The 26,612-nt window shown below is 34.5% G+C and overlaps 1 protein-coding gene across 1 annotated transcript in view; it reads left to right on the top strand.

The window, feature by feature from the left end:
- Positions 1-25,285, top strand: part of LOC121407054 (erythroid differentiation-related factor 1-like) — a 61,252-nt gene extending 35,967 nt beyond the window's left edge. The window contains exons 6-22 of the mRNA XM_041597973.1: positions 2,534-2,630; positions 4,101-4,222; positions 5,044-5,218; positions 7,885-7,969; positions 10,495-10,648; positions 12,189-12,264; positions 12,698-12,806; positions 13,902-14,131; positions 14,945-15,683; positions 16,478-16,663; positions 17,236-17,436; positions 18,485-18,708; positions 19,325-19,483; positions 21,398-21,550; positions 22,337-22,484; positions 23,173-23,821; positions 24,504-25,285. Of these exons, the coding sequence (XP_041453907.1) occupies positions 2,534-2,630; positions 4,101-4,222; positions 5,044-5,218; positions 7,885-7,969; positions 10,495-10,648; positions 12,189-12,264; positions 12,698-12,806; positions 13,902-14,131; positions 14,945-15,683; positions 16,478-16,663; positions 17,236-17,436; positions 18,485-18,708; positions 19,325-19,483; positions 21,398-21,550; positions 22,337-22,484; positions 23,173-23,821; positions 24,504-24,639 (3,643 nt within the window). The 3' untranslated portion in view covers positions 24,640-25,285. The remainder of the gene's footprint in view (positions 1-2,533; positions 2,631-4,100; positions 4,223-5,043; positions 5,219-7,884; positions 7,970-10,494; positions 10,649-12,188; positions 12,265-12,697; positions 12,807-13,901; positions 14,132-14,944; positions 15,684-16,477; positions 16,664-17,235; positions 17,437-18,484; positions 18,709-19,324; positions 19,484-21,397; positions 21,551-22,336; positions 22,485-23,172; positions 23,822-24,503) is intronic.
- The last annotated feature ends 1,327 nt before the right edge of the window (positions 25,286-26,612 follow it).

Below are 26,612 nucleotides of genomic sequence, written 5' to 3'. Positions count from 1 at the left end.
TCAACAACTTACTTTTGACAACATATCATTTTGAATGTGATTTTATAAGAAATGTGGGCGTTTGAAAAAAAAGCATCTTTGTGGATTTTGTGTCATCTTTGAACTAGCAAAATCTCATGGTTGGCAGTGTAAATCGGGTGTTTGAATGTGCACGGATGACAAGAACCAAAGGAATAAGAGGGATGAGAAAAAGAGGTATAAATGGGGGGGAGGAATAATTTCTGAGTCAGCACTTGAATAACAGCTCTTCAAACCATTGCAGAGATTTGGAGAAATACGAAAGGAAAAAAAACTGAGCTTGAAGGACAGAATAAGGATTTCTGGTGTTTTTAAGAACTGATCCCATTGTTGAAAATCACTCTTCTGTTCAGTCCTACACTCAGGAGAAACCCTTGAGACTTAATCAATCTCATTAATTTCAAGATGGATTTTGATGAGGTGATTTTCTCAGAAGGGATTTTAAGATATAGGCCTTGCTAGCATCATTAATGACATGATTATATTTGACTCTTTCCATAACTGCTACCCCTGTTATTATATGAATACATGCATCTTTGAAATTGATTTGTTAATCACAATCTAAAATTGCAGCCATGGATCTGAGAAGATTGGAAGAAAACAAGACTTGGACAAATACATTTTTTATTCATTAGATTTGTGAGATTGATGAGATGTTTATTGAAGGAAAATCCAGCAAGCATGATGTTGAAAGTTTCATCAAAATTGGATGTAAAAAAAGAAAGTTATGACATTTTAAAGTTTCACGTATTTTCCACAAAATAGTTCTATGTAGAACTCAGTGACATGCAAATGAGAGTTGATGATGCCCCTCACTCACTTCATGTATTTATTTTGTATTTTATTGTTTAAATTATACAATATTTCCATTTTTACAAATTTGACTAGAAGAACCAACTTGACTGAACCATGAAATGTTAAAACAATGGTAATTCCACATATTCAGGGAAAACTAAAACTTCTTTCACAAGGATAAAATTAGAATATATCATATAAGATACAAAAGAAATAGTGAGTAGGTGATGTCATCAGTCCCTTCATTTGCATACCCACCAGGATGTGTATATAACTGTTTTGTGGAATTAAGCAAAATTTAAAAAATGTCATGACTTATTTTACATCAGATTTTGATGAAATTTTCAGTATAATGCTTAATTGTTGGATTTTTCTCTTTTTATTGTATAAATCACTTTTATGTTGGGTTGACTTGTCCTTTAAATGTATACATGTAGTTTGATTGAGTTGAGGATTTTACCTGAACTTGAGTGTAACAGGTTTAGTACAATTTCTGTGAATTCTGATGACAATAATGTACTGGTAATAAAGAATGTGCTTGTTTTATTTACTTTCACACTTGGTACATTCAGAAATATGTTCTTATAATTAAAAATCAATAATATAAAAAAGGCAGGTTTCATACTAGATTGATATCAATCTTTTAGGAATCTTTCTTCATATTTATTGCAGGGTTTTTTTTGGGGTAAAGATACATTACTCTTCTAATTTGCAGTGAAATATGCTTCATTTTACTTTCTTTTCCTTTGACTGAAAGTAATGATATCATAGTGGACATGTTCAAATAAAAATCATAAATATTTTTTCTTAATGTAGCCAGCTTTGCCAAACTGAATGTGTGTAGTACAATGTGAAACAAAGCTATGGTGTGTACATTAGAATAGCCTATTATTTGAAAGTTCTTGTTTCTTTGAGCTTTTCATATATTTATAGGTTGATTCGTTTTTTCTTATTAATGGACTATTCTATTTGAGTGTTTGACATTAATTTCATTGTCAAATTGTTAAATTTCATTCATTAATTATAATTATTTTCTTTGTCTACGTGTGCTTAATATCTGAATGTATACATGCAATATCATTGTACAGTCAAATCACACATTGTATGGAAATGATGATGTATAAAACTCCTTCAAAATGCCCTCATTGTTGATCAAATGACAAGAGATAGCTGAAAAGTTTTTTGAAAAACACATGTATATCAATAAATGTTAGATTTGCCAAGACCCCCTTATGTTCCTTCTGTGTGGAGTCCAAATTCCTTTTTCTAAAAATTAATGATGGTTAGCTGTTTTGGTCATGGCAGAAAAGATATCAGCAAAGCTGTAGATGTACAGACAGTTTAGTTACTATATAAAAACCTGCTTCACAATGGACATTTTGTAGCATTCATTAAAAACCCTGCAAAGCATATTGCAGTGCGATAGCAGAAAAGACATTCCTTTTATTTGGTCTTATCTGAATCTCTCACATGATATTTTACTTTTGTTTCATTTCAACTATTTCATATTAAAAACCATCAAAATTGCATGATGATATACTAGTAATAAACAATACGCATTTACAACTCCAGTAAATATAACTACTCCTTTTTTTTTCGTTCATTTTTTTCAAGTCAAACCAAGAAAGTATAGATCAAATCAATCAAGCTGGGATTCAAAGTTATCATTAATGATATTATTTATATCTTTCTTTTATTTTGTTGATAATGCTCCATATAGCTTGGGCCCAGGATATGACATACATGTAGATGAGACGGAAGAAGGTCAGATCCCTGAATTGGCTAAAGCAATTCGGCAGCTACCTGCACCAACGGAGGTATTTACATTTCTTTTAATCTTATTTCCTAGATGATTTGATGGTGTTGGGTTGTTTAACTATGTTTTTTATATGATGATTGAAAACAATAAATCTATATATTACATAGGTTGTGTAGATTCGAATCAGTGATAGGCTAATACGCCATCACGTGACCATAGCTGCGAGGATCGCATTTGTTATATTCTAGGTTTTGACGTCACCTCAGGGAATATACTGTGTAGTATTTTTGTAGTTTTGTGCTTAGAAAATGAGATGTGGTAATACAGCATTCAAAGGCACAATACTGAGGCTATGTTGATGATTTGATGCTTGCTGACATAACTAATCCAGTTGGGATTAAATGTAAATGATAAAGAATATAATTTAATGATACCTACATGTACATACGACACTGACTAAAATTAGGCCTACTTGTGATGTTGATAATGATGATGCTGCTGCTGATGATGATGGTAATGATGATGATGATGATGATGGTAATGATGATGATGATGATGATGACAATGATGATGATGATGGTTGTGGTGGTGTGATGAAAATTTGTAACTCTTTTTAATGGTTCTATTTAACAGAGTACATAGACTAATGGTCTATATTCTCTGTTATTGAAGAGGATGCAAAAGGTACACTATTATCAAATTATCACCCTTAATGGAAACCTGCTATTCCTTTTAATTCATAGATACTTAAATTTATCTTGAAGGGGATATCTCATCCTTGTATTCAGGGCCAATAATTGAAATAGTTGAATAACTGGTGGTCTGATTCCACGTAGTCAATATATTTTCAAATTTCTATCAATCAAATACAAATTGTCTTCATTGTGTGGTTTCATCTTATTTTTTCCTGTTGTAAATATGATACATGTAATAGCATTAAAGACTAATGCAGATATGAATTTCCGAAATAGGCAAAATAAAAAAGAAGCCAAAAAAGATATCTTCCATTATTATTATTTAAAGGATTAAGTAACTTTGTGGAGGTTTACAAAAATCTGAGCTTTGGGACTCATATATGCTGTCAGTGCATGCAATAATATTTCAAGGGGAGACCATAAAAATTGTATTTCATAAGCCTCATTTTACGCTTTGCAAAAATATTGATTGTAGTCCCTCCAGAGCCTAATGTGATAGACTTCATTATTGCAGCAATGAAGTGACCAATTAGCTGTAGGGATTTCTGGCTGACCTAAAGGTTTGCCAGTATGATCAAATCATTAGCTGCAAGATAATAATATATTGTTAGATCCTGAATTAGGTTAAACAATCCCTTTGAAAAAAATGAAATATTGAAGTTGCATATAACACTTAGAACTTAGTTCCTCCCGCACTCTTCATCTGGGTCGGTTATTCGCAACCTCCGAAAGATTATTAGCGAGGTTACAGACTTCCAATTCCTTACAGAAAGTCTGGCGCTAGGTGTGTTGAATGACTAATTATTCTGGTCTTTACTTTTCTTTTACTGTAGGATGATGTAAGTCAGTTTGCTCGTCAGGTCATTTGGCAGTTTGAAGACATACGGATGTTGATAGGTACAGATCTACCTATCTTTGGTGGTACAACATATCCTGCTGTCAGTCTAAGATTGAGGTAATGCGTGCATTCACTCCTTCTCTGTACAGAACAATCCATCTTTGATAGAATTCATTTCATTTTATTTATTTATTCCAAATTCTCATTAAAAAACATACAACATACAAATCAAAGAATACACTATATACAAATAAGGATACAAAAATAGAATAACAGATAATGTATCTCACTGTCAGTGTTTGATTCAGGTATTGTCAACCAATAACTTAGGCTGGTGCTATATTCAAGTGCCAATTTGAAAACTGGTAATAGTGTTGGGGTGATGTTTACACCAGCCACAACATGAATAGTAGCAGTTTTCATAACCCCTCCTTTGGTGCTGGAGCTAGGTCTGGCAGCCGTAGTTACATTCTCAAAACTAACATTGATCTTGATATCAGTACAACATATAATGCTGTCGGTGTAAGATTGAAATAATGCAAATACTTGAAAGACTTGCAGCACTTGAATCATTTCAAGGTAGGCATTGAAAACTTGTGTTTGGATTATTTATACACCACTCACAGTACCCATCTTGGAATGATGTTGTTTTGCCAGGTCTGAGGTCAGTAGGTGTTGAGCTATCTTTATTGTTAATAGTTTAATTTCAGTCGATCAATCTCAATTTGATTTTGATTTAAATGTACCTCAAATCTTTATAAGGTGGGGCTGTGAGCACTTTCACTTTCATTTTATTGATGCATTGATGAAGGAGAAAACTACTTATTTGAATAGTTCATTAAGTTGGTCAAATATGGCAAAAGATCACAAAAATTAAGTAGCTTGAAGTCTTGAATATGAACCTCCTAATTTTTTTTTCTTTCCATTTTGTCTTTCAGAGACACCCAGAGTCCCATCAACATTCTAACTGGGTTAGATTACTGGCTTGATAATCTAATGTGTAATGTACCTGAGCTTGTCATGTGCTACCATCTTGATGGATTTGTACAGAAATATGAACGTCTCAAGACCGAGGATATCCCAGAACTTAAGAATGCACAGTTCTCACCAATGGTAACATATCTATGAGATTTATTTTTTCTAGATTTATAAAATAGGTTGTCTCAGGTGGGGAAATTGTTAAACTCCATTGTTTTGGATGTGACACTAGAGCATTTTCTTTTCCCAGTTTCATACCATTTACCATGTTTTAATTAATAGCGATATACCTGAATAAGTATCTTTTGCTTTTCCTCCACTTTTGTTTAAATAAACATAATACACTGGTATGTACTGTGATACATGTTCTTGTTTTATTGGATGGTTACTGTAGGAACTGTGCTTCTCAGCCAATCAGAATCAAGGAAAGTTTTCAGATCTGACAACTTATCAGATAAGAATGTTGATGAAACACTCCCCTGACCCATGTTTCAATGATGAAAACAGGGAACTTGTTATCGCTCTAAGATTGCTTTTTTTTCATGCCAGAGATAGTATTGGAGTCATCTGTCCATCTCATTTCATTCTTTGCATATAGCTAAATAACCATTTAACTGGTCAACTTGGAACTTGGTCCAAGTATACATATATCCACTGCCGAGAATGACAATGATCTGAATAGATTTGGGGGTCATAGAGTCAGTTACAATGGTCATTATGTTTCTGAAAATGTCTCTTTCTTGCAATAACTGGCTTGTGTTTGCATAAGTGAGTAAGGATGATTTAGTTTGATTTGGCATAGTCAAACATTACCAGACAGTCAAGTAAATGAAAGAAGAAAAAATATCCATCTCTTTGTCTTTATGCAACAGTGCATGACAATGGCACATCTGTTTATTATAGAAAACTGGTGAGCAAACAATCGTACATTTTATAGTAATGATATGCAATATTTATATAGTGCTTAGCGCGTAATCCTATTACCCCAGGTTTAGCACGAGAATGAATCGTTAGGAATATATCAACCTAAAGGCCTGGTCACACTGCCTGAGCGTCGTTGGAGCGGTCGTGGAGCGGTAGGGAAAGAGGGTCGAATTTTGCTTCAAAAATTGGGGGGGGGAAATCGCAAAAAAAAATCGAAAACATAAAAAAAAACAATCGAAAATGGTGAATGATAGCGAGCGGTGATGATTTTTTTTCTCTCTCCGCTCCACGACCGCTCCAACAACGCTCGGGCGGTGTGACCAGGCCTTTATTGAATAATAATAGATTTCCATTCTATGACAGGAAATTAGAAATTTTAAACATGCTTGGATACAAAAGTAATCACGTAGGTAAATAGAAATGATATTTCTCTGAGATGTACATGTATCCCATTGAGAGGTTTCCTTGGAGATGAATGGCTCTTGTGTAGAAGTAATAACTTTGCATTCCCTTTAGCAATGTAATAGGTGACGTCAGTACCAGTCTTTCATAAGCTTGAGCTTCCTGTTATTATCCTCTGTTTTGTAAGTGCCAGAGATTGGGGGGCTGTTGCATAAAAGTTTGCCTTTGAACGCAACTCAGTATAATCAAATGTAAGTCCCGAATGCATGTTTGTGATTGGCTAAAAAAAATCAAAGTTATGTTTGATTTTTGGAGATAGCTTTGATTACAAGTTTTCCTTCAACAGGCCCCTGATGAGTAAAAGTCCCTTTATAAAGCATCCCATTAATCCCAGGGGGCCACTTCCATTGACAAGTGGATATCATACATTGACCCAAGAAGGAGCACATAAAAATGGTACCTGTTTCAAAGTATGGCACGTTCAAAAAGATAAAAATGATGAAAAGAGGTATACTTTTTGTGAGGCAATTACTAGATTAGGGTCAGATTTGCAAGGGTATAAAACACTAAAACGATAGTCTTAAAAGGTTATACTTTGCGGCAACATTACGTGTTTAGGGTCCAAGCTACCCCCAAGCCTAGAATATAACAAAGTGCGATCCTTGCAGCTATGATCACGTGATGACATATTGACTGACACATCACTGATTTTAATCTACTTACTGCTTTCATTCTATGGTTTTATTCTTTTGTTCCATACAAAAAATGTTGAGGAAAAGAGAACTGGTGATAATAAATCATTGGCCTAAATTTGAAAGGTAGTTTTATTCAAAATCATGGTCGAAACCCTCGTTTTTAAGTGAAACCACCCTACGGGCTACAGCCTCATCTCCTTTGTTTTTTTGTATGAGAATTTGCTAGAGCAATTCAAATAGACTAGTTTGATAAAGCTTGAAGTACTTCTTACCCTATTTTTCACTGTAATATGATAAAGTGGAGATTGACGACATCTTTAATATAATGCTGAACCACATTATGATTTTTTTAGAGTAATTCCTTGCGAAAAGTATATTATTTTATTGACTTATATGTTTATTTAACTTACATAAAATAACTCATGTATGTTTTTTAATGTTTAGAAATATTTTTACAATTATGGTGTTTATGATATTAGAAGTATTTATCTATGTTTTGTTTGAAAATGAACATATTGAGAAATAATTTTACTTTGAAAGATTCAGTTTGATTTTCCATCGCAAAAACTTTTGACGGACCTCCTCCGTCAAAAGTGGGTATATCCTTAATTTTACCCCGTACAATGTGTTATGCCAGTAAATTGATTTTTACAAAAATAAAACTCAAATTATGTAATAGTCTGGAATCAGCAGTGTTGGGAAAGATATGATTTTGAAATTCTACGCACTAATACACTTAATTTTTCCCATAATGCATTTCATCTTGACATTGAATTTCAGGTTGTGAAAGATATTGCTCAAAACATCCTCTCATTCATCAATAGTAACTGCACCAAAGAAGGACATACCTATTGGCTCTTCAAGGGTATGTATGTGAGACTTATGGGGTGTTGCAAGAAAATATTTGCAATCAATTGCAAATATTCTGTTGCAATGTCACAATTGATGGATTGAATTTAACTATAACAAATTAGATCATTCTCCTTGTTTTAGGAACCAGGTTAGCAATTAATCACCAATTTACAATTAATTGCAAGACATATGAATGTTTTAGGGACTGAAAATCGACTTGCGATTGATCGCAACTTTCTTGCAATGCCCCATTATTCTAAGATCTAAGCAGCCTGATGGATATTTATGCACGTTTTTTTAATTCTAACAAAGCAAATTGAACACCACAAAATAGTGTATCATCACTTCAAAATAAGATATATTTTTGATAAAACCCTTTTGAGCAAAACAATTCATGTTCTGTCATGTCATGTATAAGTTTACACATACTGATGATAAAATTGTTACTTTTAAGAAGTCACTTTGGTCATCTAGGGAAATTCATGGTACTATGATCAGTGCTTTTCTTATTATTGAAATCGCTCAATTAGCCACATTTTATATTCATCCTCTGTAATTTTAAAATCAATAAAGTTCCTTGAAAAAGAAAAAAATTATACATTTCAGAAAAAATCTCTCTTTCCATTTTGTATTTTCATGAATGTAGAAGTTGGAACCATGTCATGTTTATAGGGAGCACATGTTATAAATGAAGGGGAAGCACTACTCTCATTCAGTTTTATTTGGGCATAAGAAATTACCTTTGTGACTTTTGACAAAGAAAAGTTTGTATTGTCATCTTAGGCAGAACAAAAAAATTACATCAATGCTGGAATCAAGCATTGTTGCTTGAAATCATTTAAAAAAACAACTGTGGAAAGAAACTTCAGGCTTTTTTTAAAGTTGAAAACAAGGAGCCACTAATTGTCATTCATTAGTAAATAGTAGTACAAATTTGTAAGTATTCCATCTTTAAACCCTTTTAATCCCTTTGCTTAAAGCCTTGAAATATCTACATGTTCTTCTTTGAAATTGTATATATATATATATATATATATATATATTTTTTTTTTTTTATGCATACTCTTAATTTGAGTTTAAGCTCTTTTACCGCCCACCTCTCCCTCAATTATTTCTTTGAAATAATAAGATAACCTTAGTTTTTCATTCTTTTTTGCTAAATATATTTCCTTTCTATATTTTCATGTGTAATAACTCTTTTTATAAAACTGGTGTAATCCAATAGTGAGGGTGTATGCAAGTCATGTTTTCATGCCCTGATTGTCTAGAACTTTCCAGTTGTGCACATCACTTTACATCTTGCTTGTAAATCTGAGACGCCTTGAAATATGCATTCTCACAAAGAGAAAGCCATATCAAGTGTCATGATGCACATCATACTGGCTACGTTTTCTGATGTTATGATGAAAAGCAGATGAGACTTCTTGAAATGTGCGATTTGAGTAATTTAAACAAATATCTGACAGTATTACTATATAGTGACTGTTACATAAAGACACCTTGTCAGTGCTGGCATCACCCATGATATGGTCCTCTTGTTTTCTGAACTTGACATCCCTTCTTCATCTCTTTCGTTTATGACCCTTAATATACAGTCCGACCTCTCTTATCCGGACACGTTGGGATAGGCACCAAAATATATGTAATCAAAGTGGGTTTGCGTATAGGATTGAGTTTAGATTGAAATCTCATTTCCACACGTACTAGATTGAATTTAAAAAAAAATCTCTTGTGTGAGTTTGGATAATAGAGAGATCCAGATAAGGGGAGGCCGGATAAGAGAGGTCGGACTGTATATTCAGTCATTTAATCCATCCTTCCAACTATAAATGTATCTTCCCCTTTTCCATTGATGCTTTATTCAGTGATTTTAACAATTCTTGCAACTATCAATGCCTGTAATTGTTTTTCCTTCTATCTAGTCATACATTTATTACATGTATTTTCCCATTTTAACCATATATACTTCTCCAACTATTTTCATTTAATCATTTTAACATTTAAGCCATTTAATTGTCTTTTTCAATAAAAATCAATTCATCTACATCATTTCCTCATTCCAATTACCCATCAGTCTCTTAATTGGTTTATTTCCAATTGGTGTAATCCCAATTTGACAAATTACCAACTCGTCTACTACCATTTTGTCTATCATCAATTCGTCCACTATCCACACTCTCTAATTGCCATTTCGTCCACTCTCCATCTTGGCTAATAACCAGTTGGTCCAATAGCCATTTAGTCCATAAAACAATCGGTGTAATTGGATAATTGGGCAAAATGAATGAAAAGAAAATGGGTATTAGACCAACTGGTTATTCAATGAAATGGTCATAGACGAAATGGTGATTAGATGAAATGATTATTGGACCAAATGATTAGTGGACCAAATGATTATTGGACCACATGGTTGTTAGAAGAAATGTTGATGGATGGAATGGCATTAGACTAAATGAAAGTAGACCATGTGACAAGTTGGCATTAGACGAATCGCCAGTTCCAACAAGTCATTTTCTCATCATCTCTCTTTTCATGTAGGTAAAAATGATGATGTGGTCAAGCTCTATGACCTGAGTAGCCTGATAACTGAGCACCCAGACTGCCCTTGGGACAACCCCTTTTTGGTCCCTGTTGCCATGTTGCTATACCGTGTTGCTCGTAACATGGCTCAGGCTTCCAAGATATCGGCCAAGTGAGTGAGATGACGTGCAATGATTCATGTTTTTTTTGTTTAAAAAGTGTGAAATGCCCAATTGAATTCAATATTTTCAATCTCATAAGTCACAAGCTGTCACATGGTATGATGATGATAGTGATGAGAAGAATGGTGATGACAATTACACAGTGTGCAAATACCATGCTTGATTGAACACAAAACTTCAGTTCAAGCCTTTTATTCCCCTTATTCTTTGAAACGCTCACTGCATTTCTTCTACATTCAATCAAGTACTTGAATGGATTATTATTGATCAGTTGTGACAAGTCATGTATCATTTATAGCTCAGGATGTGCTTTCTCGTATAAAAATTAATTTAGGGCAAGTTGTTATGGTTTAGAATGTGAGATAACAGTATAATTGTTAAAGGTCAAGTCTACCCCAGAAAATTGTTCATTTGAATCGATAGAGAAAAGTCAAAGAAGCATAATGCTGAAAATTTCATCAAAGTAAGATGTAAAATAAGAAAGTTATGACATTTTTATTAAAGTTTTGCTTATTTTTCACAAAACAGTTATATGCACAATGCAGTGATGTGCAAATGAGAGAGTCCCTTACCCACTATTTCATTGTTTATTTATATAATATTGACTGGCCTTGAGGGGAACATCAAATATATTGCCAGCAAAAGAATCATATTGGCCCGAGTCTTTAGATGAGGGCAATATGGGTCTTTTAAGGGCAATATATTTGATGTTCCCCGAAAGAAGAGCCAGTCAATATTTTTATTATCATCCAAATCAGATATCTAGAGCAAAAATCGTGATATTGGTGATATTTCTTTTTAAAATAGTTATATTGTGTCTTGTTAATATCAGGGTCTAGGCTCTGCACTTTACCATTATGACGTACTTGCAAGCGCATGGATCCAGTGATTACTTTATTATGACGTATATTGTTGGCGTGCAGATCCTTATGAAGCGTATCTCTTAATACGCATCCTCAAATGCCCGGATGTGAGACCAGGGAAAATACAAAGGTATATTTTGCATCGTCTCTGCATGCAAAGTAAATATGCGCATTGAGACCAAGGAAAATACAAATAATATATACCTATCCCTTCCCGATATTTATGAAACTAGGGCAATATGGTTTTGTAAATGACCAGCTCAGATGTCTGATACGGGTGATAATATATAATATTTCATTTTTTTACAGATTTTACTTAAGGACCAACTTGACATCACATAACCATTAACTTAAAATAATGATAATTTTACATGTTCAGGTAAGAATGAGAAAATCGAAATTTACATATTTCATATGATAAAATACAAAAGAAATAATGAGTGGGTGAAGTCATCAGTCTGCTTGCTTGCATACCAACTGGGAGGTGCATATAACTGTTTTGTGAAATTATGTGAAGCTTTAAAGTGTCATAACTTTCTTATTTTACACCCGATTTTCATGAAATTTTAAGTGCTACGCTTGTTGGATTTTTCTCCTTTTATTCAAATCAATTTTTGTCGGGGTGGACTTGTCCTTTAAGTATTTTTTCTCCACTTTTGTGTAATAGGAACAAGCACATCATTGTTTACCTTCTAAATAAATGCCTGTCATTATTGGCTCAATGCAGAGATCAGCATTTAGAGGTAAGACTATTTGCTTTGATTTCACATTGTTAAATTCAGTGGTTAATTAAATCTAATATTTTCACTTGAAGACCCATCCGGGTAAACTAGGACTGCTAAGAGTTGTATTTTAATGAATGCTAAATCCTTGGTCTTTTTAAACTTCAAACAGGAGAAATTAGAAATATCTCCATATTTTATAAAGGCAACTTAAGAAATAATATTAAAGGGATATTTTCTAGTTAAACTTGAAGTTAAGACTTTTGCTTTAGTTGAGAGTTGAAACTGTGTATTAATATCACAGAATCATATTTAATAGGAAATGGATTTCAGAGTAATTGTGAAAAGCAATCTTCATAACATCATACATGAATGTTTAATCAATTGAATTGTTATTATATGTTCTTTTAGATTGTATACAATTGAATTGAATTGGTGTTATATGTTCTTTAAGATTGTAGCTCAAGCCAACTTTATCTTATGTCAGATGTTCATGGAGGAATCTAGGCAGAAACGACATGGTAACATGGGAGATGATGATAGTTCTGATTCAGCTTGGAATGGTAATTTATGAAATTCAATATCCTGCTCAAGCTTTTATTATCTTTGTTATTTGGTCTTTATTTATTCTCCCCTACTTGGAAAAAGGGAAGCCGGTAATGAAGGAGTAATTTCCTGTAAAAGATCAAACTGCATCTTTTATTGACATAAACACCTGAATGTATTAGCATGAGGGTTAACCAGTCATCTCTCGAGGTCAGCTTCTGTGTATTTCTTTGACATTTTGCCTGGAAGAAGGAATTTATTTGTGAAATTGAAATGCACTATAAACTCAAATTTGGTTAATAAATTTATATCGTTTGTTTGTCTTAGCCAAAGTAGTACAGTATTGATGTCCTCATTTTGTACAAGAAAAGCAGATGGTCATAGACTTTGTAGGGTAACCATTCAGTTTATGTTACTACTAGGTTCATTTCTTTCAATAATATTATCTTACATCACCCAGTAGTTATGAATATTTGGTCATGTGAAAATATTGTACAACGCCTACCTAGCTTGTTGTACGCGAGCAAATGGGAGGCTGAATGTTACACATTCGTACCGTTGAACACAAGACGTACATGTACCATCCAACATGTACCGTTGCACGGCTCTAGGACGTGACGTCACAATGCGATTTCATTGAATAAGGTGGCAATGCGTGTACAGCCCTCAGGCTAAATGCGCGATGCTGTCCAAGATCATGTGCGCTTGTGGGATTTTGCTTTTTGCTTTCAATATTTTTGCCCCCTTTTCATAGATTACTGCAGGGAAAAACTCTTGTTTTTTTTTTCACATTTTCGCTAGATTTTGAGGCGTTGTACAACACAAATAGCGAATATTCTTATTCGTGCAATGGTGCGAGATTTCGCATTCGGTGAAAAAAAAACGCAGAGTTGAATAGAGCATCTTTCTTTCACCTCATGCGAAATCTCGCACCATCGCACTCATGCCTATTCGCTATTTGTATATTGTCTCATTGGTTGATTCTTTATAATGCAAAGTTATAATATCATAATTTATTTTGAAAACAAAGCATAGGAATAAAAAAATTAAAAATTGTTATTCAAAATGTTATACAATTCAATTCTTTGTTATTTTCATTTCTTAACATGAAGGGAGCTCTACGACCAGCAGCGATGTGGAGGATGAACCCAATGATGATGTCGATGAGGAAGAAACAAAGAGAGGAGAGATTGTTCTTCCACCAATCAAAATCAAGAATCTTACTGTCCCTAGTAGCAAGACATGGAAATGCAAAGACACTGATAGTAGGAGGTCAAAGGTCAAATCATTGGATGCTTCAAAAATGGAGAAAGCAAACCAGATTTTGAAATATGTTGCTGATGTGAGTAGACTTTCAGGCCCAATTTCATAAAGGTGTTTTTAAAACTTGGTTGAACCCATGGTTTATGCAGATTTCCTGTATAAATTATGTTTTTATACCGCGTATATTAAAAATGTCCAATGCTGATGTGCGCTTTGTCACAGTGCGCCAAATTGACGATGTTTTATTCATGAGTCCAGTTTGAAGAGTGGACTCCTGAATAAAACAGCATTTTTAACTAGGGCAACAGGCGTCAATTTGGCACACTGACAAAAGCGCGCATCAGCATTTCTTAATATACGTGGTAAATGAGCATAATGTATACAGGAAATCTGCATAAAGCATGGGTTCAACTAATGGTTTTAAGAACCACATTTGTAAATACAGTCCAAAGTGTTTTAATAGGTATTTTCAATGATTTATTAGTTCTGTTGTTTTTCTGTTTTTTTCCTCCAAAGCCAATTGCATTTTGAAAATAATGAAAACTATAAGAATTAGGAAAGTTGAGATTTCCTAAAGAATTAACTACTCCATGAACATATGCATGACCGTAGATTAAGGGAAATAGACTCTGTAGAGACAGACTGAGCTCAAGAAAGAATTTTCCTTTGCAGGAATGCGTTCTTTAATAGGAAATATCATGTAATAAAAAGAAAAGCCAAAAAGCAAGAAGTTGTAGCAAGAATTTGTAAGTTGAAACAATTGTCACAATTGATGTTTCCAACATAAAGTAGTTTGAAAGTAAGTAGATTTGCTTGATACCCTTTCCTCTAAAGTAACCTACTTCTTTAGAAAGATGTTTCAAGTTATAAATCTGATACACTAATTTTATAGGGCCTTGATGCAATAAAGAACAGTATCCCTGAATCTACTACCACTACATACCCATCACCACCATCTTCACCGTCACATAGTGCTATACCACTTCCCTTGCCCCCTTCAACCCCTGAAAGGACCTCCTTACCTACTGGTAAAGCAATTCCACTGCGAGATAAACCACAAACAGAGAAGCAAAGATCACCAGATAGGACTGCCGGAAGGGATGGTCATGAAGGAAATTTACCTCATGGTAAAGTTCGGACAAAGAAGCTAGGTTTGGTTGATGCGTGCATGCCTACAGGAGGAGAAGTTGCACATGATATCAAGGAGGCTGGTAGATCAGTAAAAAGAACTGAGGAAAGAACCGAAGCTCAGATATCCTTGGAGACATCTGGTCAAGAGGTAGATAGCAGTGGAATAGGACCTAATCAATTGTCTCTTCAATCTACAAACAAACAAGATGCATCGATTGAAAATCCTGGTGAAATGTCGGGGAATCCTTGTGACCAATTACAGCTGAAGGGTGGAGCTGGACAGTGCAGTGACCTTGTGCAGACTGACCACTCACCAAGAAGAAGAAGCAAAGCAGTGGCAAAGGAGAAACCATTTCCTCAAGGTTCTTGGCAAGAGACATCTGGGTTGCTATTGCTGGAGAAGGCTTACCAGGCATACGTCACCCTGACTGGGTTAACATGGGAGGAACATAAACATGGCAGGACACTTCTCATGGCACAACTGGCAGTCAAATGCTTCAGTAAGTCAATAAAAAACGATGAGTCCCTTTAATACCTGTGCATGATTAGTTGCACTAGATTAATACTTTCTCAATTACTTTCTCAATTAATTTGACAGCATCATTTGTCAATATGATGATGGTCTCCTCTGGGGCCCGTTGCATAAAAGTTTTTACCTGAGAAAACTCAGGTTGTTTTTACTGGAGTTATTGCCCCGTGTTAAAGTTACCAGAGTTTTCTCAGGTAAAAAGATTTATGCAACAGGCCCCTGTTATTGACAGTTGTTTATTTTAGTTTTGTCGTGTTACTACATTTCCGTCTTTCTCTCAGTCTCTCTTTTTGAGTTGCTGTCTGTCTGCATCCCTCTATATGTCTATCTCCCTTCTATCTTATCTTTCAGCTTGTCTCTCTGCTAGGAAGTATATCTCTTTTTATTTTTCGTTATATCAGTATGATCTTTTCTGATCCTTTTCTTGATTCCATGTACCATATTTTGAAGGAGCCCTAGAATGATCTTCAGTATGTTATTTTTTGCTGATTTATCACAGATTTTTTTGCAAATTATTTTTTTTTTAGAATTCCATAATGAAATGGAAGCAATACCTATATTGCTTTATAGTGTAGGCCTACTCCTATCTGTCTTTATTTCCTTACTTCTTGCACTGATACACTTCTTTATATTCTGTTTCTCATGTCAAACAATTAAGTCTTTACATGCACTATTTCATATTTCTCACGTACATGTATATATGTTGTTTGATGTTAAAGTGAAACAAATTCATTTCAAGTGTTTTTTTTTTCATCATGAATACAGATGCTTGCAGGTCAATCCTTGATGGAGAGAGCAATATTTACAATGTTCTAATGATGTGTGGTGATTCTCATCTCTTGCTGACCCATGACCCTAGCAACCATCATCTTCACCATGAAGATTACCAGAACATCTCAGAGACTGACACCTTCATCCTAGAAACGGCCATCATCCAGCAGACATCTCAAGGTACTTCTTACTTCCATAAATCATACTTATGTCTTTGTTTAATTTCTTGAAGAAATGGTTTTTAGTCCATGTGAATCTTTTGATCCCTGTATTAAGAAAGTAAAGGCCGCCACACATCTTATGATTTTCCTGTGACCTGATTTGGGAAGAAAGCGTAATAGAATTTGGTGCTATTATTGAGACATGGAATATCTTACTGTGTAATGCTCAAAATCATCATACAAAAACCTATTTTCAAATCTGTGACAATGCTACCATCCTTGTTAGAATAAAAGCAAATTTAATATCTAGTCATAATGTTGTCATAGCAATCGCACGATGGGCTACGGTTTTAAACTTATTTGTCCTTTACTCCAAAATAAAGGTTTGTAATCATCCAAAATTGTCATATTTGTATTCTTTCAATTAACTTGAACCTCAAATAAAATGATACTTTTCATTCACATTGTCAGAAAATGAGCAAAATGTGATTTGTTCCAAAATCAGATCATGGACCACTTGAAGGGTGTGCGGTGGCCTTAGAAAATACAGTAGTGAATAAGCTAATATTTCTCATATCTCTTCCTGCTAAGATTACGAGTGGGCAACAGAATTCCTGACAGAGACGGAAGAATGTTTGGAATGCAGCATCAAATGTTATAAAGCTTGTCTAAATGATAAGGTGAAGAAGGGGAAAGCATTCAGGAGGAATCTTGGTCAGAAGCTAGGGAATGCTTGTAATGAACTAGGCGTCTTCTTCATGAACACTGCAGCTAATCTAGCTTCAGTAAAAGGTGATTGAATATGATGATAATGATAATTTATGATATTACTATGAATAATAACGATAACTATCATGTGTGCATACCACACACAAATATGCCAAAGGTGCCCTATTTGCACAAATATTAAAATACAAGAACAGTGATGGTTTTTATCATTATTATTATTTATTTGACCAATATAAAAAAGTACATCCACTTTACTTTAAAAAAAAATTATATTATACGAAAATGCAAAGAAATGTGGGAATGGCATGTTGGTCAGGGGGCACAGAAGTGAAATTTAGCACTGTTGTGCGGAGGCATGAGCCCCCACACATGCCGCTCCCAAGACATAAATCAAATATATGAATACATGTACTCTTACACGAAATATATAGAGTAGATATAAAGTAGATAGGCCTAGAGATGCATTTACATGTAGACAAAAAATTACTTCTGCAAATAATATAGAAATATAACTTAGCATCTAGAAATAATTTATGATATAGAAAATTGATTTAGAGGAATGTGTCTCATGTACTAGTATGATCTAGTAAACACTTTAATAAAAAAACACTTTTTTGCAGGCCTGTGTAACCTTCAATTTGTGGAATGTATAATCATATTTTCATGTTGTTATACCAAGTCAGATTTATCTCAAACTTCATTCAGAAAATGAATATATTCTAAAGTACATGTTAAATTTGATCAATTATCTGTTCATTTGGAACTTCCACATGTATGTGATATGATTTTGTTAGAAGGCCCTGTTTATTGTGTTTGGTTTATTTTGCAGGGAAAACATCGGAAAAAGTAAGGAGCATTTTTGTAAGGAATTTGTTATATTGCCTCTTCTCCTTGTACATTTAGGTTTTTGATTGGTGAGAAAAATTGATTCATGAAACAAGGTATTATTGATGCAATATTGTATAAAGTCTTATTCTGATTTGTGTCTATACAATTTTGGATTTAATGTAAAGTACATGCCTCACAAAAAGTAAGAATGAATATCTGTTAATCCTGTAAAATTTAATTGCAGTGTGAATAAGCATAATGTGTTCTGTATACTCCCATTCAGACTCAATGCCCAGTACGTTTGAACAGGAGCTATGGAAAGAGAGTTATCGTTGTTTTGACACTGGTGTGAAGTCCTTTGACGAAGTCTCAGATTCAATTAATGTGGCTCTTCTCAATTGTAACATGGGGCGTCTTATGAGGCTATGTGCACAGAGCTATGCATCAGGGGGCAGCATGGGACCAAATTCAGAATTTAGCCCAAAGGAGAAGCACTATTATGTAAAGGTATGTCAAAGTTGCCCCCCTGATAATATTCCGATTGCTGTCATCGTTTGCTGTTATTCCAGTGGTGGTTGGTGCCAGGTTAGATAGAATGGCTTTTCACAGGCCATGTTGTTATTGTAACTTGTTAGGCCCCTCCTAAGTATTGTTCTTAATCCCAACAATAATTAAATAATAACTCTTAGTTCTTTCAGTACATTAGATGTTACGAGACATTTGTAGCATGTGCAATTTTCCATGTACTTCACAGTCCACCTTTATAATATTGGAATAAGATTGAAGGATATGCAAAAGTAATGGGGTCAAAGCCAGCTGTTTTCAGTCAGTAAGGTGCTCGGTCACAAAAATTATCATATGCTTCGTACACCGACTTGGATAATTACGCATGCAAATTTATTCACTAAATAGCTTATGTAAGATGTATATTTTCTTTGCCTTTTTTTCTGTGGTGAATACATTCCTCTTCAGTTAAGTGTAATGTTACATTTGCCAATTGCTGAAAGCTTTTTGTGTTTTATAGCCATGAAACTTAAATGAATCCAGTCCATGTTTCATTGCATGGTATACAATACACCACCCTGTGATGTGGATTTCTGTCCTGATTACCCATCATTCCCAGGCAGCAGAGTGTTACGCAAGGGGTCTTCACATCCTTGGCCACAAGAGCGGACACGTTACATTGTGGGATTCCATTTCGTGGGAGCTCTGCTCTACGTACTTCAACATGGCATGTTTGATGCAGGATCAACCTCCAGTAGCTACCTCCTCTCTAGCTGAGGTAATGATCATCATCATCAAAACTTCATCTCCCCCCCACTTTTTTTTTTTTAGTAAACCTACACAAAAATGTGAAAATTTCCAACTAATTGTGATTCATTTCTTACCATCTAATTGTAGGGTTTTTTGTGTTTTGTGCGATCGCGCCAAAAATCGGCATGCCGGTAGTCTTGGACATAATCTACAAAATTGTATAGTAATTTATTTCATGTGAATTTCTATTAAGTGATTATGCCAATTTATGTGTAATTAGTAGGCAAAATCATACTTTTTCCTTTAACTCCCAAAATAAAGCTCTAAATGTTTTAATTTTTGGAATAGAAACTCTTTGTGGTGTTCTTGTGGATAACCCTCCATTTGTTTTGTACACAAATTTTCAGATTTTCCTCTTTTTTTCATATTTCACATCATTTTCTCTTGACCTTGACATTATGTATGTGATGTGAATTGTATTTTCCCATGACGTGTTCTGCTGAGAATGAGGCAGTATGCAATTTTAAAAATATTAAAGAAAACCTGAAAAATTGTGTACAAAACAAATAGAGATTTGTCCAAAAAATCAGCCATTTTGAAGCATGTTTGCCAATTTCAGGATCCCCATAGAAAGTACAAGACTTTTAAAACATCCATAACTTGCTTATATAACAACAGATTTTGATAAAAATTCTTTTAAGTGGTTCCTCTCATTTTACTCTTTCCTGCAAGATTGCTTCTTATCTTGGGTTTTGGTTTCCTTTTAAAGAACCGTTTGCCCACCCCAGCCTTCCGATTTACCTCTTTCATAACTCTCCTAAGCCCATGCTTATTATTAGCATTCTTAGAATCACCGGGTTTAAAGAACATTGCCCCCCCCCCCCCCCCGGCCTTCCGATTCACCTCTTTCATAACTCTCCTCAGCCCAAGCTTACACGGTATTAGCATTCTTAGAATAACCAACTTTAAAGAACCGTTTGCCCCACCAACCCTACAAACCCCCCACCCCCGGCCTTCCGATTCACCTCTTCCATAACTCTCCTCAGCCCATACTTATAATTGGCATTTTCATAATCACCCAATTTAAAGACAGATAATCTGGAGATGGTGGGGGAGGAATAGTATTCTTATTTTGAACTTTAACTCTAACAAGACCTTTCCCAACCAGTTTCCTGATCCACATCCACTCTTAAAGCTTGTGTATAGTTTTGGTAAATCCACCAAAATGCACCTATCACTATTCCAATTCATTGCTAGCTAATATGAATGGATATGCCCTATAACAGTTATGATGTGGAGGATATGAAATGAAAATGTGTTTTACAGGATAAATTTTGCGATTTTACATGGAAATTTAACTTGATCGGGTCACCCGATCAAATTAAAATATCTGTGTGTTTTTGTCTTTCAATTAAATCCTATTCCAAATCATGGAATGGGCTGAAACTTTCAAGATATGTTCTTTGTCTGTAACTTTTGGATATCTAATCACTAAATGTATAAGATAAGTGCTTGAATGCCCATTTTTTTAATTTAAAACAAGCATCGCCGAGAGAGGGCGCTATATATCCAAGATTTGAATATTTGAAATTTTCTCAGAGAAGTGCAGTTGGAAAAATATCTAACGGTCTCTACGCTTCAGTAAGACTGTCATATTAGATGATATTCGATTATCAATCACATTACTGACCCTTTACCAAAGCTATACACAGGCTTTAATGCTGGATTTCAGTTGTAATGACTTCCTGTACAGGATTGATATGTTTCCTTTTTTATATATATTTGTTTTGTACATTTTTGTTTAAGTACAGCCTGTTGCTGAAGAGGGCCACCCAGCCCACATGTTGAGAGGAAATATATAAATAAATAAATAAATGCAATTATTTGCAATACTTTTATATAAGTGAAACCTTTCATTTATAATCCTGTTTTTTCTATGTAGATTGAGAAGGATGTGTTGGAGTTCATGAGCAAAGCATTAACTCTTTGCGACGTAGAGGATACGTCGTCTAGTAGACATCCACTGTATCAGTATAGGGCAGCTACTATCCATCACAGGCTTGCATCCATGTATCATAATTCAATCAGAAGTCAGGTCAGTTGAGGAGTTTATTTGCTCTTATTTACAGAATCATATAAAAATGCATAGAAAATATACATTGTAATGGCAATAGATGCACATCCATGACAGTTCAAATAGGAGGAGAGCCCAATTCAGCAATGTTTTAGTAGCAAAAGGTCCCCACATACAAAAATGTTTTTATGTGATACAGAGGTGACATCATCCAGCAGACAAGGGTCTATCAGCATAGGCAGATTCTCTCTGCCCTCACTGGCAAGTCTTGTATCTGATTGCCTCTCAATAGACTTGATCTATGGTGTTACTACACCCCCACTGGCAAGTCTTGTTAGTATTTTCCTCACTATAATTAGCTCATTTGTGAACAATTTAATTATTTGCAGCATAAAAAATATGTATCTTGGTTTAGTTTAAATAATATTAAAGAATAATCTACATTTTCATTAAATTTCAAATGTAGTTGTCTTTATTCTTGTTGTAGTGTCATTCAATGCTATTTATATTGTAAGAGTTTGTTTCAACTTTTAATACTAGCAAATATTATAAACGTGTGTTGGATTTTAAATGTGCTTTCTACTTGTTTCTCAAAAATGATTCATCTCTTTCCCTTATTCATTTCCCCTAATCCTTCCTTGATCTCTCTCCCACTCTGCCTAATTGTCTTGCTCTCTCTGCCTGTCTCTCTCTTACCCTGTATGTCTCTCCCTCTCTGTCTGTCTCTTACCCTGTATGTCTTTCTCTCTCTCCCTCTCTGCCTGTCTCTCTCACCCTGTCTGTCTGTCTCTGTCTCTCTCTCTTTAGTCCTCTCACATGAAGAAGAAGCACACTAAGACTCTAGCTGAGCTTCACTACACAAAGGCTGTCAAACTCTTCAAGGAGATGGATCGTCCTGTTGAACTAATCCGGGTTGAGCTAGAGAGAGTAGCATTGCTAGAACATCAGTTTGAAAGTAAGAGTCCCTGCCTTTGCCCATGTCATGAAGTATTTAGGAGTTGCAAATAGTTTGCTGATATGATGGTATAAAATTTTTGTATATTTTTACATCATTAATTTTTTTTGAGACACCATAGAAGCTGTTTCAGATGCAGCCCTGGCCAGGCTGTAGTTGTTTTTTACAGCTTAGTCTGATTGAGTGAGTTCCTGAGAAATTTATTTGCAAGGTTTTCATTAATGCCTTAATTACATTTGCCATGTTCATTGTACGGTAGATTAGTCTGCATTTTTTAATGACATTGTTGGTGGCTACAGGCCAAGATTATTGTGCTTACAATATTCACATCCATCATATGATTTCTTGTGTTAGACACCATTGAGGGCTGAAGGCAAAGCTATACAGAAGCACTACAGAGATTGTACGATGCTCGCTAAACAAAATTTAAAACCAATGTTGGTTCAGAATCTGTACAAAAACTGTACGAATGCTATACGCCACCTTAAGGAGAATGAAAATAAGAAGGATATCATCACCCTACAATGATTCTCCCTTTCTTTCATAAAATTTGACATCAAATTCATCTGTGGCAAATATTCTCTTTACAATTGAATAGCACCATTTCAGTAATTTTAACCGTTGCTTGTAACTTGTCACTTATATGAGGTTTTATGCATCAGGACCCTACTCTATTTCATTTTAATAGCTCAAACAAGCAAAGGACCCAAATTGAAGACCCTAGAGACTGCACTAGGCATCATCCTTAATTGTAGTGACATCATCCCTCAGTTGGAAAAACTGAGCTACAAAATAGTAGCAAAGACTGCAGATAAATCAGAATCTGTGATGCAGGATGTTGCAGCTTCCAAGAAGGAAGATGTAGGGCTTCATCAGAACGTCATTAAGAGTGACAAGGAACAGGAAACAGGAAACCTCGAAAAGGTTGATGGGGAAGAGGAGCAAGGATGTGAAGCTGTAGAAGGGTCAAAGACTGTTCCCAGAATGTCTCCTCTGAGACAAGGTGAAGGGTTATCTGAAGAAGTGGCACATGATGCAAGTCAAGGACTTGAAAGAACTACTGAGGATCTACCCTTGGGGAAAGAGACTAATGAAACTTCATCAAGGGAAGATCAGCTCCAAGGAGCTGTTGGAGATCCTGCATGTGAGGGAGGTGGAGCTGAAGCAGAAGGAGCAGTAGGTGGAGCCGATGATGGAGCGAAGGTAGGAGAGGAGGACATGATTGACGGTACCAAATCAGAAGTTGAAGAAGTCAAGAGATTGCTGACTATCTTCGAGAGTCGTCTTCAGTTTGTCCTGCTTTATCTTGTCAAGTATTCTAGCAGTGGCAAGCATGGGTGAGAGTTGCTTTCTTATTTTATGATGAGAGGGTTATGGCAATTTGGTATAAATCTAACTAAGTTCATTGGTAGTTTTCGCAGAGGTCAGTTTTGATAATTACAGAAACTTGTCAGTTTTTCCAAATAAATGAGTTTATCATAGAATATTATGTGAAGTGGAAATTATTACATTGTATGTTTCACTTTTATGTGCAGAAGATAGTCAAGATACCATTATGTTTAGTGCAGGCAATACTGTAGAGAAGATATTTTACATAAATGAACAATTTTCATAGTTTCATAAGCTCCAACACAGAGATTTTATAATTTTATAATTTTTTAAAGATTTATTTCCATGAGCCTGTTTGACTGGGGGGGGGGGTATTTTTTAAATCTACACCATAATTATTATTAATGCAAACAACCAAGTATATCCATGAGTGTTTGATGATTTATTTCATGAATGTGAATAGTTTATACTTTCTTGACTTGTTAGCAGCTTCTTTTTGCCATTGTTATGAAAAGGTTAATATGTATAGAAAAAAGTGTTATTCTGTTTATTAAAAAGGGATTTATAGATCTCTTTCTCTTTCTCTGACTCATTCATTTTTCTTTATAATACATGTAAGTTTATCATTCAATTCAGTTTAATTAAAAACTAATTCTATTTTTCTTTCCTGCTTTCATTTTTTTAATGCAGCTCCAATGATGAAGATCGATACAAGAAGATGTACAGCTCATCTCTAGGCAGACTTCACAGCTCAGCAGGCTCTGATAAAGTTAGCCTAAGCTCAAGACTTCAGGATATATGCAACATTGCTTCTACTCATAGATAACAGTAGATGAAGATATCTAGGCAAAGTGGATGAAAACATAAAATATTTTTGAGAAGGGATGATAGGTCAAGAGGGAGAGAGAGAGAGACAGAAGCCGAGTTGGAGAGGGATAGAGAGAATGAAAAATGGACAGAATAAGGAGATGCGTGCTTAGGCTCTATCAGGTGCCTGTTTTGAGAAAGAAGTTGCTGCACCTTGAAAATGTTGCTTAAATTTCACTGAAAATTTGTAGTCTAATATGAACTGGGTTTTAATAACAGTTCATCTGCTTAAAGCACAACTAGTATGCTGCATTACTGTAGAACACCCAGAGACCTCTGATAAAGCGAATGCAAGCGACTTTATGTGCTAGTATAATTTACTTTTATTAGAGATATTACATTGGTTGTTGTGTAATGGATATTCATATGCAGAATGTATACAGTGACAAGTTGCATGACACCTCTCTTTACCATCATTATTAAAGGCATTACAATTATTGTGCAATATTCTATTTGTCAAGTATTAGTATATGAGAATTGTGATACACATGAAAAGAAAATTATTGTTATTCATCTCTTTGAAAATTAGCACATGAAAAAATATATGGAAGAATTTTATGTCCAGTATCGATTTCGAACATATTCAGACTGAAACTATTAGGGCCACAGACTTTATATTTATTTTTCTTTATATGTATGTTTTTAAGTATTAGTCCAGTTCAAGAAGTGCCAAATGTATTGCTTAAAGTTGTTCTTTTACCTCCGAAATACTTCCTTGAATTTAGGGGTTTTTTTATCATTGAGAAATGAATTGCATATTTCAACTTTCAGCTGATGTGATTAAAAATTATAATCAATAAAATAGAGCTTGCCATATTTAATGTTTTTGAAAAGACTTGGAACACTTTATGTACTGTTTAATGAAAGACATCTCAGGCTTGTCTTTATCACTTTACAATGGAAGTCATTCTTTTCAAGTTAAGCAAAGATCCTGTCTGAAAGTATTTGGTTATGAATATATATATCAATCTTGCATGATTAATATAGGTATAAGCTATGGAAATCCAACAATGTCATTGTTTAGATTGATTGCATTATGCCAGAGTATAGTGCTTTTGAGAGATAACATTGACCTATACATTATAATCTTTTTGACCAATCACTATGTTCTTTTGACATTGTTAGCTTTCCATAACTTATAGCAATTTCACCCATGCAAGATGTAAATACTGTAGATACAATAACCAAAATACCTTCAGACAGGAAGTATAAAAAGAACAACTTTATGCTATACATTTTGTTGTTAACCAATGGCATTCTGTAATATCGTCTAAGTTGCTTATTATGACATCAATGGCTCTGAATAGTTTTGATTTATATTATCATCAATTGTCTTTTTAGGCCAGTATTATATGTAAAGAGAAAGACCAACATTTCAACACATAGTGCATCTAATTTAGTGAATGGATAAAGTTAAGCTATTTAAGAATATACTCTGTAATTATATTCTAATTCAGAGTTTAAGAGAGTTATTTACAATGATTGCCAATTTATTTAAAAATGAGATTCTTCAGAATTCTGCAGACAAATTAGGCTTGCATACAATTCTCTTATTCTATTTCTATTCCCCCCCCCCCCCCCGAAGTTTTTATCATGACTAGAAACGTGATGAATAACCCATGGTTTGTAGGATTGAAAAAAAACACAATTAGAATGTGAGTAAAAGTTTTTAAAAAATTCAGAAGAGTGCAACAGCAAGAATTGGCAGAAACAGAAGAGAGGAGAAAAATTAGTAAAACAGAATGGTGAATACCGGTATTTGAAACAAATCATAGAAGCAATAGAAAAGTTATAGCTGTTTTAAAATTGAGATCCCTAAGATTATGTAAATTTCAAATTGGTAACTGGGTAAGTAAATTATGACAAGTGGAAGGGACAACTTTCCTACAGTCCATGTACTTCATTATCAGGGTTTTGGTTTTTTCCCCCTGT

The sequence above is a fragment of the Lytechinus variegatus genome, chromosome 1 (genome assembly GCF_018143015.1).
Source record: "Lytechinus variegatus isolate NC3 chromosome 1, Lvar_3.0, whole genome shotgun sequence".
Taxonomy (NCBI): domain Eukaryota; kingdom Metazoa; phylum Echinodermata; class Echinoidea; order Temnopleuroida; family Toxopneustidae; genus Lytechinus; species Lytechinus variegatus.
Note: the sequence above shows the minus strand (reverse complement) of the source record. Positions and strands in the feature narration are given on the sequence as shown.